Source organism: Dictyostelium purpureum, assembly GCF_000190715.1.
Source record: "Dictyostelium purpureum unplaced genomic scaffold DICPUscaffold_86, whole genome shotgun sequence".
NCBI classification, from domain to species: Eukaryota; Evosea; class Eumycetozoa; order Dictyosteliales; family Dictyosteliaceae; genus Dictyostelium; species Dictyostelium purpureum.
The window spans coordinates 46,451-65,654 of NW_003519423.1; the positions used below are offsets into that span (position 1 = coordinate 46,451).

Below are 19,204 nucleotides of genomic sequence, written 5' to 3' on the forward strand. Positions count from 1 at the left end.
TCTTTTTGGTTGATAGGTGATACGTACGCAAGACCTGAAAATAAATATTATGGAATATCATTAGAAGAGGTAATTAGTTTGTTTTTCAATAAAAAATTTGTAAATAGTTTTTTGGAGCTAACAAATCTTAATTTAAGTAAAATCAACTCAGAAAAAGAAGAGATTTATAAAAGAGAATTTGAAGGAGGTTCCAAAAAGTATAAATTTAAGCCTATTTCAAGGATTACCAAAGAAGAGCTTTTTGAATATTGGTCTATTACCTAAATGTTAGATTTGGGTGTTTTTAAAACAATTATGGAAATAATAAACCATAGTAATACAAAAATGAAAAGAAACAGATTTTTTTTGGTTCAATCAACAACCAAATTTACAGATGATCAAATTAAAAGAATTGCAGGTGAAATGAGTGATATTAGTTATTATTTGGTAGAAGGAATTAAAGTTTGCACCCTTGACGAAAATATATATAAATATATCCTAAATTCAGATTCAAAAGAGAAATATATTCAAGATAATAATAAATCTCCAATTATATGTATACCTCGTAAACCTCATGCAAATGGTCTTTTAAGTTATATGGTTGGAACCTTTTTAGAACGTATTCATCATTTGTCATCCCCTAAAAAAAGCCCAGAATCATCACCAAAAAGAGGGTCTTTTAAAATCCATATATTATAGAGTTTTTAAACAAGCTAGATAATGAAATAAATCCCTCAAGTAGTGTTGATCACGTATTAGGAACGTATAAAGATTTTAAATTTCACTTAGTTGGCGATAGTGCATTTTTTTCCAAAGATAATTTAAATCATATAGTAAATAAAGGTTGGTTGGCAACAATTTCAGATTCCTCAAGTAGCAACATTAACACATTGCTCAAAGATACATTAAAAGATGATAAAAGTTGGATTGCAATAGAACTTGATGGTTATTATAAAGTCTGTAAAATTGATGAAAGAGACGAAAAAGTTCCTACATTTAAATCAATTGCAACAACTGGTTTTAAAACTCAAAATCGTGAAGTTAATCCAAGTAAAGGTTATAATATTAATGATGCAGTGGACCTTTATAAATTAAATGATTCAACTTTAAAGAAATTATGTTTAGGTTTGGGAGTTTCAAGATCAAGTAGTAATAGGAGAATGGTTATATCAATTTGTGGTATAGATCCATTATCTCATTCAACCAACCCCAATTCGTACTCATTATTATCAGAAGCAATTCAAAAAGATACTTTAAAATCATTTTCATTGGTTAAACTCAAAAACTTGCATCAAGATTTTAATTTACCAGCTCCTGCCCAGTTAACATGTGAAGGTTACATTTTAGACTTTATGAAAATGAAAACTTTGAATTAGATTCACTTTTGAAAGACCTTTCCCAATCTCTAAGAACGTCTCCTCCATTAGTATCAGATTTTTATAAAAAATGGTTCAATGTAATAGATATTCACAACAGATATCTATATTCGGGTGGTATTCATGGATATGTTAAAAATTGGAGAATATTTGCTGTTTCATGTTTAATCAAGTATTATATCATCAATATCTATTCATTTTATATGTCAATTACATCAAAACACATGAAGTTTGAAGAATTTAAACAAATTTTCATACATAGCATCAGAGAAGTTAACTTAGTCCCAAAAAGTCCATCCTCAAATCAAAATCAAAAAAAAAATTAATTTTTTTATTTTAAAGCCCAATCACATATATATAAATACTTTCTACATTCTCATATATATATAATTGATAAAATATTTTAAATAAAGATATTACAAACAAAACATTGTCTTTTCTTATTTTTTTTTTTTTTTTTTTTTTAAATTTTATATATTTTTTTTTTAATTTATATTTCATGTTCATCTTTATGTAATAAATAATTATAAATTAAATCATATTTCTTGGGCTTATGAAACTAATGTTTTACTAGAATCACGTATCAAGACAAATGTTAGAAAGGGTGGGGTTAATTAAATATTTTGGGGAAATTTTCTTTATTATGTCCCAATTTATTTATTCATTTATCAAATGGATTTTGAATTAAACAATATCTTGATATTATAAAAAACTATACACAACTAAATTTATAATAAAATGCAGATATAAATAAAGTGCCTAAGAGGTTTCCAATCATTTCATGACAACTGTAGTTCGCATACAGCAAAGATAGTGAAACAATATTTAGAAGAAAATAATATACAAGTTTATCCATTACCACCCTACAGTCTAGATATTGACATAATTAAAAATCTTTGGTCAATTATTAATAAAAGGGTATCAAAAAAGATGTTTCGTAACCCATCACAAGACCAAGTTCAGGTATGTCAAGATGCATTTCATTCAAAAGAAAAATCAATTATAAAATCATTATATGAATCACTCCCTGACCGAATGGATGCCATATTAAAAGCTTATGGAGGGTATACTAAATATTAAATAATAATAATCATTTATATATAATTGTAAAAAAAAACAAATAAAAAACAAAAAAAATTTTTGAAATTGAAAAAACGGATTAAATATTAAGACCCTATTTTTTTTTTTTTTTTATTTTAATTTTTAGCAAATAAACTAATATCTTGTAATATGATTTATTTTAGAGGTCATTATATAAATATTAAATATGATCTATTAATTCAATAATTATCATTTCCATTTTAAAAAAGTTGGGGGGGTCTAAATTAGGGGTTCGAAAATAGGTTATTTTTAGAAAAACAGGGTTTTTTAGTTTTGGGTCTAATAGGCCCTTTTTATAGTCAATTGCATAGTTCCAGGTTATTTTTTTTTTTTTTTAGTTATTTATAGTAAAAAAAAAATTAGAAATAGTTAATAATTTAAAAGGTGTTTAAAAATCAATAAAAAAACCGTTAAATCATTATCAATTAAAATATCTCCTTTTTTTTTTTAAAAAAAATATTTTTCAAATTTTTTTCAAATTTTTTTTATAATAAAAATAATATCTATATTGTTATATTAATATACATTAAAATTGTAAAGCGGATTTTTAAAAATATTTTATTACAAAACAGCAGTTCATAATTAATAAAAAAAAAATTTCTATAAAAACTTCTACATTTTTATTTATTTATCAATATCAAAATTTATTAATATATATAAAAATATAAGAAATAAATAATTACATTAATAAATAATTACATTAATAAATAATAAATATATTAAAATTTTTTAATATTAATAACAAAATATAATCAATGGAAGGAACAAATAGAAAATCAAAGTCAAGATGAAATTCCTGATCAAATTGGCAAAGAATAGAAAACCAACAAAAGGTCACCATCTATGCAATCAAGACGATATGTTAATCGAAATGAACATAAAAGACAAAAAAGAGACACCTATATATTTCAAAGTATTTAGAAATCCAAAGGTATTTAAAAGAAAGTGTGGACAAAAGAAATGCGTACTTTAAGAGAATGGGCAAAAGTTTCAAGGGTAAATATTGTTAATAATTCTGTCTATAATGAATATAATAATATATCTAAAATTAAATAAAAATAATAAATAAAAAATAACTTAAAAAATTTTTCAATCAATATTTTTTATATGAATTTTTTCAATTTTTCCTCTATTTTTAGTTTTTTTTTTTGATTTTTTATAGCACACATAGTTTTAAAAAAGGTTGAAATAGGTGCGCTGTGGGGGTGCGGTTGGCAGGACTATTTTTTTTTTTTCGAACCCCTAGTCTAAATATATAATCCGGGCACTGTACTTCCACCATCAATAACTGAACTCATTTTACATGAATATAGCCACACATTAGAGCCACAAGTAATACCACCAAACGTGGAACATTTAGAGTTAGCATTATATAATTAGAAAAGGATTTGATCAACCAATAGACCCAGCTACTATTCCACAATCTGTTACTCCAATATCATTACCTTATTGTTATAAACACCCAATACCAAAATCTTTATTAAATAAAATAAAAACATTCGAATAATTACAATTGAAAATAAAAATAATAAACAATAGTTTCTTTTTATAAAATCACCAAATGATCAGATTCCCCATTTAAAGATTTAAAATGATGAGTTTAATTTTAATTTTTACTCTAATTTTTTACAATAAATGAAACATTAGATTCACAAGTTATTCCCTATGGAACAACTGAATTAGAATTTACTGATTTTTTCAATTAACCAATTATAGGTATGATAAAACCCTCACACCAAATATATGAAGGTTTAAATGTTATTAACTACCAAAAACCTTAAAGCAGTTTCTTCAACTCGGTGATATTCTAAATCAGTTGTGAATTTCTGATTAAAGTAATCTCCATTAAATATAAAATAATAAAAAAAACTGCATCAAGTAAATGATATTCAGTCAGAAATTCGTCTATAACAGTAAAATTACAAAAAATTTATTGGAAACAAAATAAAATTGTTCAAAAATTTATTGGAAACAAATAATTTTTCAAAAAAATAAAATTTATATGAAACGTTTATGTTTTTGTAAAACTTGAAAAATAAATAAAAATTGACTTTTTAAAAAATTTCAAAAATAAAAAAATTAAAAAAAATTTCAAAAATTTCAAAAATAAAATTAAAAATATTTTATATAATTTTTTTTTTAATATTTTTATCTTTTTTTGTATTTATATTTCTTTTTTTTTTATTCTATTTTTTTATTAAATATTATACTTTTTAAAATACGACACCAATTTCCATTTTCTCTCTTTTTTTTTTTTTTTTTTTTTTTATATAAATTAATTTTTATTTTTTTTCATTAATTACTTTTAAAATCAAATAAATATATATACAAATAAAATGGAATGTAAAGATGTTCAAGCTTTGGGTATGTTAAAATATATTTTAGACAAATATAATTTTTTTTTAAAAAATAATATTTATTAACATTAAAATTTTAATTTAATTATATATTATCAAAATCGTTATTGATAACGGTTCAGATATGTGTATGGAAAAAAAGGATACAAAAAAAGATTATTCTGCGCGTAGTACGATAGTTATAGAACTTGAAGACGAAGAGCAAGAGCCAAGTACAACGGATCAAAATGAGCAAATAAAACATCTTTCTTCATATCATGTTGCCTCTTTTCACTCCCAATTATCCGAGCCAGCAAAAAAAATAGGAGAATTAGGGGCAGAAGAGCTACCTCTTCTGCAGGTTGGGCAAATCTATATAAAGAATGCAACAGGATTATCTATTCTCAATCAAAGAAAGCATACTCATTTACCTCAAGCCTCTAATATGACTCTTTATAACACACATGATACTAAGAAAGTGAACTACCTCGTCTCAGGGGATACCCGTAGGAAAGAAGGCTTTGCCCATACATCTACAGAGGCTTACAAGGGATCTCGGGAATTTCCATTGGACACATATAAATATAAATATAAGACCGATGATGGTAGCATTTTAGAATTTGATCGCGGACATTTGATTGACTATGCGGATGGGGATAAAAATTCCAACGCAGATAGAGAAAATTATAGTCCACAGGTTAGCTTTTACAATCGACACATCCGAAATCATCTTGTAAAAGGTATTAGGGATAAAAAGGGAGCTTTTAAAGAAATAAGCATTTATGATGATAACCCCATTCTGATTGATAATCAAACGCCCCTTCCTATCGGTTTTGTTTTTATGGTATTTAAAAACCATATAAAAGAATGTACCTATTACTTCCCCAACTTAATTAATTATAGAATCGTAAAAGATGAAGATGGTTATACACTAAAAGGATACCATGCATTTTGTGATTTATTCGAGATTAATGATAGTGGAGCCTTCAAAAATAGTATCGTTGAACAAGGAAATACTGAGGAGCATTTCGAGGCTATTAGATATCATTCATCGATAGGTTATGGAGTTCTTTATGGGCATTTTCAATTTGTCCCTAAAGAGCATGGAGGTATTCCTATAAACGCTCAGGTAGCCCTTCATAAAATGGTTGCCTTACATCATTTAGACCAATCAGGAGAGCTTGAATATGGAGGGATAGAATGGAAAGCCGCACTTGTTCGAGTATTTTCGAGTCGAACGAAGTATTTGGCTCTTGATAGAATGGATCCAGTAAAAAAAGCAGCCCGTCTAGAGCAAGCTGAAAAATTTTTTGACGAACTCTCTAAAGTAGGAATGTCTGAAGATGATTATAGTGTCATTGGCTTTTTAAATCAAGAAAAAGTAAATCCAGAAGGTCAAGAGTTATATAAAAAAATGGTGAAGATTGAAAAAAAATACGGGATAGATCCAGATGATAAGGAGGGTGAAGATATTTATAACTTGGACAGGGCTTTCTATTGGCTTAATCGTATAAAAGAATGTGTAAGTACAACTGAAGAAAAAGAAATACTGCTAGGGTTATACCAAATTGAAGTTCTAAGAAATCCAGAAACAATAACAAATGAAAAAAACCTCGAATTATCAATAGGTAAGGAAGCAAGTCCTGATGGCGAACCAAACAACTTAAATTCGGAAGATGAGCGAAAAAATAAGAAAAATTTACCAAAGGAGAAGACTACAACTACTACAACAACGACTTCGAAGAATAAGTCGGAAAACAAGAAAAGGTCGACTGTTGAAAAAGCGGCTTTATCCGATTTAAGTGATGAACCAGATTTAGAAGAGTTGCAAAAAAGGCAGAAATCAACCAAAAACTCCACGAAGAAAGTAAGTAAGATTAATAAAAAAACTGTGTCATCAGATTCAGAGAGCGAATCAAGCTCAAAAGATAAGTCAAATTCAGAAGATGGGTCTCCAAAAAGAAAGAAGAAGTCAAAGTTAGCTAAAGCAGATTAAAGCTCCGAACCGAACTAGAGGATTGCGGTTTATTCAAGAATAAAATCGAATAAAGGATAAAAATAAAAAAAATTCGTTTCGAAAAAAATTATTGTTTTAAAAAAAATTTAATTATTGTTTATTTAGTGCATTATTAAGTATTGTTGTTTTACAATTATTTACAGTGCCCGAGGAAAATATGTAGACCCCCTGATATTTTTATATATGTGTTATAAATTGATTAGTTTGGATAGTTTTTTTTAATAAGTATTGACACAGCCTAAAAATAATAAATAATGGTAATAAAAAAAGTGTGGGAAATATGGGTAAAAAAAAAAATTTAAAAAAATAAATTTAAATTTTTATCTCTTTTTTTTAATTTTTGAAATTTTAAAATTTTTTTTATATCATTTTAAATTTTTACAAACTGAAAATATTGCAAAAATAATTTCTAGAAAATAAACAAAATGAGGTTAAGTGATGAACTTCGAAGAACTCAATATTATCATACAAAATCAGAGACCATTACTTAAATAGTAAAATTGCAAAAAAATTGGGTGTCCACAAAACAAAAGTGGCAAAAACAATTCAAAGATATGAACAAACAGGTTCAATCAATGACCATCAACGTTTTAGAAGAGAAAAAAAGATTCATGAAAGAGATGAACTTTTATTATGTTTCAAATTTTTGAATGGTGAGCTGAAGAATGTAAAATTAACAGTGGTTTGGTATTATTCAACAACTGGCCACACCAGATTAGACTGGTTAGTTAGAAACGTAGGCTCATGGGGAACATTCAAAAAATTAGGTAAATTCATTTGTTAAAATCAAAAAATAAAAAAAATTAAAAATAAAAAAAAAAAAAATTTTAAAATTAAAAAAAAGAGATAAATATTGTAAACATATAATTTTTTTTTTTTTATTTTAATTTAAAGGGTTTTAAATGAATCTTTATAAAATGAAGTTAATTTATTAGCCTTACATTATATTTAAATATTATAATCTAAATATCTTTTTTCAATATATAAATTTAAAATCGGTGGGGGGTCTACATATTTTCCTCGGGCACTGTAAATAAAGGTATTAATCACAGATTTAATATTTGTATAAAGGTTTTTAATTTACATTTCAAAAGAGTCTTTAATTTATTTGCAAACAGTTTAGGTATGAAGGTTTTATAATTTATATGTCTTATCTTTTAATATTATATATATATATATATAATAGTATTCGAAGATTATTACATCATCAGCATCAAATCATTACCAAATATCAACAGTTTAGAATATTTTCTTTAAAAACTTTATAAAAAAAACATTAAATAAATTTTACTGATTAATTTAAAGCATTTGCTTTTAATTATCTTAAAACTAGGATTGATCTTATATTTTCTAATGAAAATCCTTTTTCCTAAAATTTAGGATCGAAAAAATCCTTCATATAAATCGTGTATTTTTAATTATAATAAATAAAAACCATTAATAATTCATTTGTCTCTCCAGTTAATAACTTTAAATATTTTTTTTTGATTGCGTTATCAAATGGTATTTCCACAGTTTCCATAATCAAACCTACTAATAATAATATAATAAAGTAGTAAAAATTTGTGTATAAAATAAAATTAAAAAAAATAACAATAAAGATAAACAAACATAAACCTAAAAAAATCATTTTTATTTTTTTTTTTTTAAAAAATTTTTATTTTTTTTTTTAAAAATTTTTTTTTTTTGATTTTTTTTTTTTTGATTTTTTTAAAAATACCTCCACAAACAATCATAATTTTTTTTTTTTTTTAAAAAGTCATTAGTTTATTTATTTTTTGTATTATTAGTTTATTTTTTAAATTTTTTATTTGTAATAATAGTATTTTATTAAATAGTTTATATTTTTTTTTATATTTTTTATTTTAAAAAAATGTCATCAACAATACCAATTTTTAGTGAAAGTATTAATAGTTATGTTATATTTAAAAGTAAAGGTATTCATATAAATACCAACTATACACCAATAGACATACATCCAATCAATCCATGGATAGTATATGCAGATTCTGATAGCAATATTGTAATTCAAAATTATGAAAACAATGAAAAAATATTAAATTTTTCAATTTCACAACATGGCGAAGAGAAAAGAGAACAGCAAACTATAATTAAAAAAGTACCAACATTATCATCATTAAATGGTAATGGTTCAGTTGGTTCCAATTCAAATAGTCCAACTAATAACAATAATAATATTTCATTTATTGGTAGTACTGGTTCTTCTGATGGTAGAAGTTTAAGTGTCACTGGTACATCACCTGTTCAATCGCAATCACAGCCATCAGCAGCATCATCCACATCACAGATTACTAATCAATCGCCATCAATACCATCATTACAAGTTTTAAATAATAATAATCAAACTATGCATCGTTCACCAACTAACACTGTAAAATTATCACCAAATTCCTCAAATAGTTTAGATAATCAAAATTCTACAACTAATAACTATGATATTAATTCAGATAAATTGGGTCAAATTAAATTTGTTTATTTTTATGATAAACATACAAGATCATGTAAAGATAAAAAACCAGTAAGTATTTAAAATAAAAAATAATATTTTAATAATTTATTAATTTTAAAATTTTTTATATAAAAATTAGAAAATGTCTCAAAATAAATTATTAAATTTAAATAAACAAATAACATCAGTTGGTATTGACGACTATGTTGTTGTTATTGCAGAGAATAGAATTGTATTTATAAATTATCACTCACAAAGATTAAAAGAAGTTAAAATTCCACCATTTGAAACTAAAGCTCCAACATCAGTCGAATTTTTTTCAAACTCACCATTGGTAGCATTTGGTGGACCAGATTCAGTTATAAGACTTTGGAATACTGAAAAATGGGAACTTGAAAAACAATTGAATGGTCATCCAAAAGGTCAAATTGTTAAATTAAAGGCTATTGAAGTATGTATATTTTAAAATATTAAATTGGTTTTTATATTATAAATTTAAATATTAATTTTTTTTTATAGATGGAAGGTGAATTTTTAGTATCTGGTGGCACAGATGGATATGTTTGTGTTTGGAATGTTAAAACTGGTACATTGGCAACTCAATTTTCAAAAGTTCATGAAATTTTAGATCTAAGTTATGATTATGTCACTGGACAAATTATGGCATTAACTAGCGATAGACATATTATTATTTATGATTTGACAACTTTAAAAGAACTAACAAAAATCAATTGTGGTAAAAAAGAATTTTTCTCTATCGAAGCATTTTATCATCCAAGATTTAATCAAGATTTATTATTAAGTATGAAAAATCCAGCACAGGTTTCATTCTTTTCAAGAAATGGTGTTTCTAGAGAGTTCAGCATAGATTTAGATCAACTTTTAAACCCAAGTAAAAAAGATAAATCAAAACTTTATAAAGTAGTTCAACATCCACTTAATCCATCATTACTTTTATGTTGGATAAATAAGAGTATTTATATTGTATCAACTTCTGCATCATCAATACCAATGGCTGTTACAACTTTTAATGCAACCACAAACGACCACACAGTCTATTATCCACATAATGGCTACCTTTATCATTCATCTCTTACCAATGTACTATCCAGCGAAAAAGTTCAAACATCAATTCAATTAGCATTAAATGAAAATTATAAATTAGATATTAGTCCAAGTGGTAAATATTTATCAATTCTCTCTGTTGGCAGTGGTAATTATCAAATTATTGAAATATCATCATGGAAAGTATTAGAAAAGGGTAGCGCATTAGATATTGCTTGGAGTGGCAAAGGAAGTGATGGTAAAGAGAAGTTTGGTAAACTTGAGAAACAATTAGAAACTATCGATCCAATTAAAAAAAAGAAAACAACTTTTCTTCCAGTTATCAAAACTACCAAAAAAGAAGAACAAGTGATATGTAAAATTTTATTAAAAACCAAGGAGTTTACTAGCAGTGGTCCAGGTGCAACTCAAGAGTTATTTTTAAATCCAAATGAAGATAAAATATCAGGTGGTTTAATGTTGGGTGTTTATTTTAAAGATTTAAAGGAACAATCCCCAGGAGATGGCCAAACTCAACAATCAAATCCATTAGGTGCAGGTTCGAATGTTTCATCACCAATCTCTTCAAATTCTTCATCATTATCATCCAACTCATTGATGAACCAAAATAGTGGCGGTGGTAGTAATAGTAGCGGTGGTTTAACAGAACCATCTATTATTACAATAGGTGAAGAGGTCGAATCAAAATCATTTAGACTCTTGGATTGGTGGACCTTGCAACCAATCGGTGAATCATTACCACCACCATTAAAAATCTATTGGGATCAAAATCAAACCCATTGTGTAATCGCTTATACTCATTATTTTTGTGTTTTCAAATTACGTCCAACTTTCCATATGCTTTGCAGATGGCCAATTTCTTTAATCTCTGCAATTTGGCACAATAATACTTTATTCTTTTCAACTCCAAATGATATTCAGTGTCTTTTCCCCCACAAAGATGAAAGTTGTCCAATGGTATTATCCTCTTCAACTGGTGTAGTTTTCCCTGATGATCTTTATGATCCATCATCTGGTTCTTTGTCAACTTCAAAACCAAATCAAACCTTTTCATTATTACCAAATTTTAAACCTTCAGGTTTAATAAATTTATTAGAAATTAACAATGAAGTAAGTATATATAATTTTTAATTATAAAAAAAATAGTTTATTAATAATCTATTATTTATTTATTAGGGATTAATTTTATTAGATTGCAATAATAAATTTTATTGTTTACCATTAACCCATTATTTATTAAAATTTTTCATTTTAGCACAAATGGAAGCATTTGAATTGGCAATGAAATGTGCAAGTATGGTAGATCCAAAATATCATTATTTAATGGCTAAATTTTTAACAGTTAGGGGTCATCCAAAAGAATGTTTACAGCTAAATGGCGGTATCTCAAATTTCCTCAAATTTTTGATTTGTATTAACAATGATGCTCTAGAATCAAGTCTTGAAATGGTACCATTAATTTCTGATGCACTAAAATCGGGTCAATCCGTTACAAATGAAAATACTGGTGAAGAGGTTTCCCCTGCTTCTTTAGGTAAAATGTGTATTGAAATCGGTCAAAAGGCTCAAAGTAAAAACGATTTTACAGTCGCCGAAAAAGCTTTTAAATTGGCCACTACTTTGGAACCAAATACTGCTTATCAAGAACTAGCTCTTCATTATGTATTTTTAAAAAAAATGTCTGAATTAAAAGAGCTCCAGCAATTAATCTCTCAATCTTTTCCTTTAGAAAGTAATTTAATTTCTTTATTTTTAGATTAAAAATAAATAAAAATAAAAAAATAATAAAATTTAACTATTTTTCAACAGAATTTAAATTATAAAAATAAAAATTAATATGTTTATATTTATAAAAGTAAATAAGTATATAAAATTTAAAATTTAAAAAATCGCCAAGAAGAAAAAACAAACCAAAAAATGTAGTATATGATCCCCATAAGGTTTGAACATATAAAGTAGGAGTTCAAATTAATAGTATAAATTAAGAAATTTCCCTTTTGCTAAGTTGGTCACCTCACGCCTTATTTGTGCATAGTGCACTTTATTACAAAAATCTATCCCTGTCGGGTTAGCTCAGTTGGTACGAGCGTAGGTCTCATAATCCTAAGGTCGTGAGTTCGATCCTCACACTCGACATTATAAGAAAAATTTTATCTTCCCGAAGATTTTTACATCCCCAATTTAAATTGTGGATGGATAAAACATTCTAATCTGAAAAAGTTCTCTATTACTCTCATTTTTTTAAAAAAAAAAACTAAATAAGACGAATTGATCTTACAGTGCACAACTTATATGTAATGTGCAAACTGGTATAGGTATAATAAAACCCAAAAAAAAAATTTATAAAATTAAAAACAACCACATAAATAAATATATTGAGTTTATTTTTTAATTTAGATTTAAAAATTAAGGGGGATTGGGTAGTTGATCACTAAAACTTATCTTCATGATTTTTTTTAATCTGTTGTCCATTTATATAATATTATTATTTACATTTATTTGGTAAAATATAATAGTTTCTTTTTAATTTTTTTTAAATGAAGTATTTTATAATTCCTATAAAAAAAAATTTTATTTTGATATCTTTAAAATTATCTTGTGTTATATTACCAAAAATACCATTTGATTTTTTTATAAAATATTTTATTTTATTCATACAAAAATGGGAACTCCTATCCTGGTGGGAAATTATAAAAATTTTAAAAAAAAACTTTTTTTTTATTTTTTTTAAATTTTTTTAACTTATTATTTTTTATTTTTTTGTGTATTTTTTGAATAAATATTGTTAACATTGTAAAAGAATAATTATTGTTTTTTACAAATAAAGAATATCTATTACTCTTTTACTAGGCTAGAGATTAATTAGCAATAAATAAATAACACCAATAAAAACGATAATAAATTTATTTATGTGTATAATAAAAAAATAAAAAAGACTAATTAATTATGAGTGATAATAAAAATGGTATTTATAAAAACAATATAAATAATTCCATTATTACAGGAAATCAAAGTAGTAATACAGACAATATTAGTAATAACTATAATAGCTATAATAATAATAATATTAATAGTATAAATAGTAATTATTATAACACGGATGAGTTTGATAGTAATAACGATAATATAAAATCACCATTATTATCATCATTCATAAAAAATAAAAGTGGCAGTAGCAAAGATATAGTTATTGATAACTCTAGCATAAATAAAAAAAATAAAATGACACATAGCGAAACACCGATAGAAACAGGAAATAATAAAGAATTAAAAAAAAATACATTAGGATTGGCACAATGTATATCATTTAGTGTTTCTGGCGTTGGTCCAACAACAGGTATACTTTATGTATTTCCTCAAATTGCGGAGGCTGCTGGAACAAGTACACCATTTACACTTATTATAGCTACCTTTTGTTGTATATCAATGGCATCAACTATCAGTACATTCGGAAAATATATATCAACATCAGCATCTTTTTACTCTTATGTATATGAAGGCTTAGGTAAAGAAATGGGTTTTATTACTGGTTGGTTAATGTTGTGCGGTTATTTAACCTTATCAGTTCAAACGATTATTCAATTTGCATCTACCACAGCCGATGTTATAAGTAGAAATTCTAATTTTCATTTTCCTTGGATTATAGCGGCAGCATTTGTTTTGGTATTTATTTGTACATTTGCATATCTTGGAATCAACCCTGCACTTAAATTTAGCTTATTGTTGGTAGTGGGCGAAACGATTATCATTATGGTTTTCACAATGATTGTTGTCATCAAAGGGGGTGACCAAGGTAATTATCCACTAGCCTTGACACCTGTTGGTCCTTATAGCGGTGGTATTTCAGGTATATCTAGGGGTCTGGTTTATTCTGTATTGGTATTTATTGGTTTTGAAGTAGCTGCAACACTTGGAAGAGAATCTAGAAACCCAAAAAGTTATATCCCAAAAGCAGTTGTCGGTAGTGTTTTATTAACCTCACTATATATTACTTGGTCTGTTTATGCTATGGTCGTTGCCATTGGTCCTTCAAATATTTTAAACATTGGTTCTATAAGCTCACCCGCTGAGACTGTAGCCAGAAAATTTGTATCTCATTGGTTTGCAATTCTTGTTGATATAGCCGGTATAAGCTCAACATTTAATGTATGCACAAGTGCATTTAATAATCTATTTAGAATTATCTACTCAATTGGTAGAAGTGAGGCATCACCTTTAATTTCAAAATTATCATATACAAGTAAACGTTTCTCAACTCCAGTCGCAGCAATTATAACATTTTTAACTTTTATTGTTATATGTTTATCTTTAACTATTGCCTTTTTCGGTATATATACAACTGGCTCTTGGAAAATGTAAGTAAAACCAATATCATATCATTAAAAAATATATATATATTTATTAATTTTTCATTTTTCATTTTTAGTTACGGCTATCTTAGTTATGTTGGTACTATACCATTGATTTTAGTTTTTATCATTACAAACATTGCAGTCATTCCATATGTAAAGAAGAAACAACCTCAAGATTTCAATATGTTTTATCATTTAATTTTACCAATATTTTCAGCTTTATTATTCACAGCAGTATTATTTGGCAATTTTTATCCAGATACACCAAAACCACCCTATAGTTACATTTTGATTGCTTTAGCTGGTGTTATTGGCATTGGTATTTTATTAATGTTTTATTTACGTACTAAAAAAGGATTGTTAGATAAAATGGCATTTAGAATTGGTCATGAAGGTAATCCAGATGAAAATGAACACGATCCAAACAACAGTGACAATACTAATAATAATAATAATAATAATAATAATAATAGCGATTCAAATGATTCAATTAATAATTAATAATATTTTTTTTTAATGAATATTTCATTTTTAAAACAATATAACCACACAATTTTAATGCACCTATAATAAAAACTATAATTCCCAATTTAAAATTATTTCATTCATTTTTTTTTTTTTAATCAAACAAATATATTTATTATTCTTTATGAAATTTAAATATATGTCAAATTTTTTAATGTAAAATTTTTTTTTGTAATATATTTAAAATTAAATCTAAAAAAAAAAACTACATCACAAAAAAAAATTATAATTTTCAACTTTAATTTTTTTATAATCATTTGACAAAATTGATAGCAGTAAATTTATAATTTAAAAAAGTAAACCAAACTCTCTTTAATTTTTAAGTTTTTAAAAACAATATGTATTTTAATCACACATATAAAAATAAATGATAAAAAAAAGAACCCCTTTTTACATTCCTGTTTTGTGTGAAATTTTAAAAGAGAAATAATTACTTTTATCTAAAAAACAAATTTCAAAAAAACAACAACTTAATTTATTTAATAATTAAAATGAAAGCATATAAAAAAAAAAAAAAAGATAAAAATAAGGTTTATTTTTTTTTATTATTTTTTTAATTTATAACAGTTTATTTAAAACGTCTTTTTTATTTATTTAAGTTTTATTTTTTGATGTTCTATTTATAAAATTTTTTTTTTTTTTTATATTTTTTTGTAATTTTTTAAAAAATGTGATATAAATTTATTTTTTAATTTGTAAAGTTGTATTATGTGTGTTAGTGGGTGAGTGTGCGAAAAATAGTGTGTGAGTGTTGTATATTTCTATATAAATTATTAATTTATTTCTTAATCACTTAAAAAAAAAATAAATAAATATAAATGGTGTTGTGTTGGCGTGCATATAAGCTATTTTTAATACTTAATATTAAAAATAAACTTTTTATTGTGACTGTGTGGTGAGTGTATACACTTTTAAAATTTTAGAAAAATTAATTAAAAATTTTATTTTTTTTTAATTTTATTTTTTTTTTAATTATTAATTTATTTTTTTTTATTTTTTTTTTTAAATTAAATTTTAAATATAAAAACTTTTTTTTTTTAAATTTTTTTATTCACATTAAAATATATTTTTCACAACAAATAAAAAAAAAAAAAAAAAGTTATTTGTATATTAGTTTATTTTTTTTAATAGTATAATACATATTTGAATTCAGCAGTATTTTTTAATTATGCAAATTTTTGTTAAAACACTTACTGGTAAGACCATTACCCTTGAGGTAGAAGGCTCAGATACCATTGAAAACGTTAAAACTAAAATCCAAGACAAAGAAGGTATCCCACCAGACCAACAACGTCTCATTTTTGCTGGTAAACAATTAGAAGATGGTCGTACTCTTTCTGACTATAATATTCAAAAAGAATCAACTCTCCATTTAGTTCTTAGATTAAGAGGTGGTATGCAAATTTTCGTCAAAACCCTTACTGGTAAAACCATCACCCTCGAAGTCGAAGGCTCAGATACCATCGAAAACGTCAAAACCAAGATTCAAGATAAAGAAGGTATCCCACCAGATCAACAACGTCTCATTTTTGCCGGTAAACAATTAGAAGATGGTCGTACTCTCTCTGACTACAACATTCAAAAAGAATCAACTCTCCATTTAGTTTTAAGACTCCGTGGTGGTATGCAAATTTTTGTCAAAACCCTTACTGGTAAAACCATCACCCTCGAAGTCGAAGGTTCAGATACCATTGAAAATGTTAAAACCAAAATCCAAGACAAAGAAGGTATCCCACCAGACCAACAACGTCTTATTTTCGCTGGTAAACAATTAGAAGATGGTCGTACTCTTTCTGATTACAATATTCAAAAAGAATCAACTCTCCATTTAGTTCTTAGATTAAGAGGTGGTATGCAAATTTTCGTCAAAACCTTAACCGGTAAAACCATCACCCTCGAAGTCGAAGGTTCAGATACCATCGAAAACGTCAAAACCAAGATTCAAGATAAAGAAGGTATCCCACCAGACCAATTAGGACACCCACTCTAGGGTAAACAATTAGAAGATGGTCGTACTCTTTCTGACTACAATATTCAAAAAGAATCAACTCTCCATTTAGTTCTTAGATTAAGAGGTGGTATGCAAATTTTTGTCAAAACCCTTACTGGTAAAACCATCACCCTCGAAGTCGAAGGCTCAGATACCATTGAAAACGTCAAAACCAAGATTCAAGACAAGGAAGGTATCCCACCAGATCAACAACGTCTCATTTTTGCCGGTAAACAATTAGAAGATGGTCGTACTCTTTCTGACTATAACATTCAAAAAGAATCAACTCTCCATTTAGTTCTCAGATTAAGAGGTGGTCTTTAAAATATCACCAAAATAAATTATTAATAAAAAATATCATTTTTTATTCATCCCCCCCCAAAATATAAATTTTTTTTTAATTTTTTTACTCTTCCTCATTATAATTTAAAATTAACAGATTTATCTAAAGATAAACTTTTATCAATCAAAAAATTTTATCTTTTAATATTACCCGCTACCGTATCACCATAATATTATTTTTTTAATTAAAAAATGATAACAACATCTTCTTTTAATATTTTACAAATGATCCAAAAGAAAATAAAAATGATTGTTGTCATCATATTGGTTTTACCAACATTAAAATATAACATCATCAATTGCTATCTATTTTGATATTTATTATTATCCTCATTTTTAATAAAAAAGTATAAATAGAAATAAAAAATTATTACATATTTAAAAAATTATATTTTATTTAAAAAACTAAAAACTAAAAACAAAAATTAAAAAAAATGACAATCTTTGGTAATATATTCTTAATTTATTATTCTTAATTTATTATTGTTAAATTAAATTATATAAAAATATTAATTATCCTTTATTATTAGCAACTTTATCAAAATTAGGAAATAGCTCAGTTTCAAAATCATCCAAAGTTTTATCATCTTCCTCTGTATCATCTCAAAGCTCAAATTCTATTAGTTGTGATAACTCATGTGGTAGTGGTGTCCCAATGTTCAAAGGTCCAAGTGGTCGTTCTTATACTTTGGAACAATTGGTTGCAATTGGAATTGCTCATACAACAGCATTTGTAATGAGTCAACTTTCAAATATGACTGGTGGTTGTAATTGTAACTAAATATGAAAAGATTAAGAAAAAATAACATATAAAATAAAAAAATCTTTTAAAAATCAGTTGCTTTAGTTGTTAATATTTCAAAGATTTTATTTTTTTTATTAATTATTGTTTATAAAAATTAATAAATTTTATAATCAGATAACTTTAAATATTTTTAAAATCTAAAAATAGTTTGAAGTTAATAACAATATTAAAAAATCGATTTTTTAAATTTTATAAAACTTTATAAATAGGGGTAAAAATAATTAATTAATTATATTTTTATTGTAAAGGGTTAGATTTGTAATATATAAAAATTTAGTAAGAATTATACAGTTTATTAAAGATTAGGTTTTGGTAAAAGGACCAACCTATTAATTAAAACATTATATTAATATTTTCAACTAAGATTTTTTCTATAAATTTGGTTTTTTTTTTTTTATTTATTCATTAAATTAAAACATCAATTATTAATATTATTAATCTTAATTAAAAAACTAATCTAAAAATGTCATTATTTGGTAAATATTATTTATAAAAATAATAAAAAAATAAAATATTAACTTTAAATTATTTTAATTAGCTTCAATTTCTTCCATGGGTTCAATCAAATCAAACAAAAATGAAACCTTAAACAACTCTCACCAAAACATCTGCACTGAACACAACAAATCTGCTCTTCTTGGACTTGGTATCTCAAAACTTGTCTCTGGTTTATTAAATACTGTTAGTGGAGTTGTTAGTAGTGTTGGTTTATAAACATTGGGAAAAAAAAAAAAAAGAAAAAAAAACTTTTTTTATACCATTACAAATAAATTCATTTATAATAAAAAAGAAATCATTTTTTCTATATTATAAATATTAATTAAACTATTAAAAGAGTTAGTTCTA

General features: G+C 25.2%; 9 protein-coding genes across 9 annotated transcripts in view; all 9 read left to right on the forward strand.

The window, feature by feature from the left end:
• DICPUDRAFT_151077 (uncharacterized protein) overlaps positions 1-271 on the forward strand; it is a gene marked incomplete at both ends in the record, with an annotated part of 1,078 nt that extends 807 nt beyond the window's left edge. Inside the window, one exon of the mRNA XM_003286970.1 lies at positions 138-271. Coding sequence (XP_003287018.1) covers positions 138-271 — 134 coding nt within the window. The remainder of the gene's footprint in view (positions 1-137) is intronic.
• Positions 272-324: 53 nt separating this feature from the next.
• On the forward strand, positions 325-1,355 carry DICPUDRAFT_77895 (uncharacterized protein; the record flags this gene model as incomplete). The annotated part of the gene is made up of 2 exons (XM_003286971.1): positions 325-598; positions 679-1,355. 2 exons carry the CDS (start codon positions 325-327, stop codon positions 1,353-1,355), a joined length of 951 nt encoding a protein of 316 aa, XP_003287019.1.
• A 70-nt stretch (positions 1,356-1,425) lies between these two features.
• On the forward strand, positions 1,426-2,435 carry DICPUDRAFT_151079 (uncharacterized protein; the record flags this gene model as incomplete). Its single annotated transcript, XM_003286972.1, has 2 exons — positions 1,426-1,435; positions 2,203-2,435. The coding sequence occupies 2 exons, from the start codon at positions 1,426-1,428 to the stop codon at positions 2,433-2,435; spliced, it is 243 nt and encodes an 80-aa protein (XP_003287020.1).
• Positions 2,436-4,792: 2,357 nt separating this feature from the next.
• Positions 4,793-6,788, forward strand: DICPUDRAFT_151081 (uncharacterized protein; the record flags this gene model as incomplete). Its single annotated transcript, XM_003286973.1, has 2 exons — positions 4,793-4,820; positions 4,999-6,788. The coding sequence occupies 2 exons, from the start codon at positions 4,793-4,795 to the stop codon at positions 6,786-6,788; spliced, it is 1,818 nt and encodes a 605-aa protein (XP_003287021.1).
• Positions 6,789-7,234: 446 nt separating this feature from the next.
• Positions 7,235-7,593, forward strand: DICPUDRAFT_151082 (uncharacterized protein; the record flags this gene model as incomplete). The annotated part of the gene is made up of 2 exons (XM_003286974.1): positions 7,235-7,239; positions 7,305-7,593. The coding sequence occupies 2 exons, from the start codon at positions 7,235-7,237 to the stop codon at positions 7,591-7,593; spliced, it is 294 nt and encodes a 97-aa protein (XP_003287022.1).
• A 1,089-nt stretch (positions 7,594-8,682) lies between these two features.
• Positions 8,683-12,165, forward strand: DICPUDRAFT_97580 (uncharacterized protein; the record flags this gene model as incomplete). The annotated part of the gene is made up of 4 exons (XM_003286975.1): positions 8,683-9,348; positions 9,419-9,730; positions 9,799-11,454; positions 11,521-12,165. 4 exons carry the CDS (start codon positions 8,683-8,685, stop codon positions 12,103-12,105), a joined length of 3,219 nt encoding a protein of 1,072 aa, XP_003287023.1. The 3' UTR covers positions 12,106-12,165.
• A 1,446-nt stretch (positions 12,166-13,611) lies between these two features.
• On the forward strand, positions 13,612-15,083 carry DICPUDRAFT_17501 (uncharacterized protein; the record flags this gene model as incomplete). Its single annotated transcript, XM_003286976.1, has 2 exons — positions 13,612-14,699; positions 14,771-15,083. Coding segments are annotated over 2 exons (1,401 nt in total), but the record flags the coding sequence as incomplete, so codon positions are not given.
• Positions 15,084-16,292: 1,209 nt separating this feature from the next.
• DICPUDRAFT_94309 (ubiquitin) lies at positions 16,293-17,591 on the forward strand. Its single transcript, XM_003286977.1, has 2 exons — positions 16,293-17,176; positions 17,225-17,591. Exons 1-2 carry the CDS (start codon positions 16,390-16,392, stop codon positions 17,533-17,535), a joined length of 1,098 nt encoding a protein of 365 aa, XP_003287025.1. The 5' UTR covers positions 16,293-16,389; the 3' UTR covers positions 17,536-17,591.
• A 396-nt stretch (positions 17,592-17,987) lies between these two features.
• Positions 17,988-19,072, forward strand: DICPUDRAFT_151087 (uncharacterized protein; the record flags this gene model as incomplete). The annotated part of the gene is made up of 3 exons (XM_003286978.1): positions 17,988-18,000; positions 18,084-18,320; positions 18,897-19,072. The coding sequence occupies 3 exons, from the start codon at positions 17,988-17,990 to the stop codon at positions 19,070-19,072; spliced, it is 426 nt and encodes a 141-aa protein (XP_003287026.1).
• Positions 19,073-19,204: the final 132 nt, after the last annotated feature.

Coding starts and splice junctions, on each gene's coding strand:
- DICPUDRAFT_94309 (XM_003286977.1), top strand. CDS start 16,390: ATGCAAATTTTTGTTAAAACACTTACTGGTAAGACCATTACCCTTGAG. Junction 17,177..17,224: donor CAAGATTCAAGATAAAGAAG/GTATCCCACCAG, acceptor GTAAACAATTAG/AAGATGGTCGTACTCTTTCT.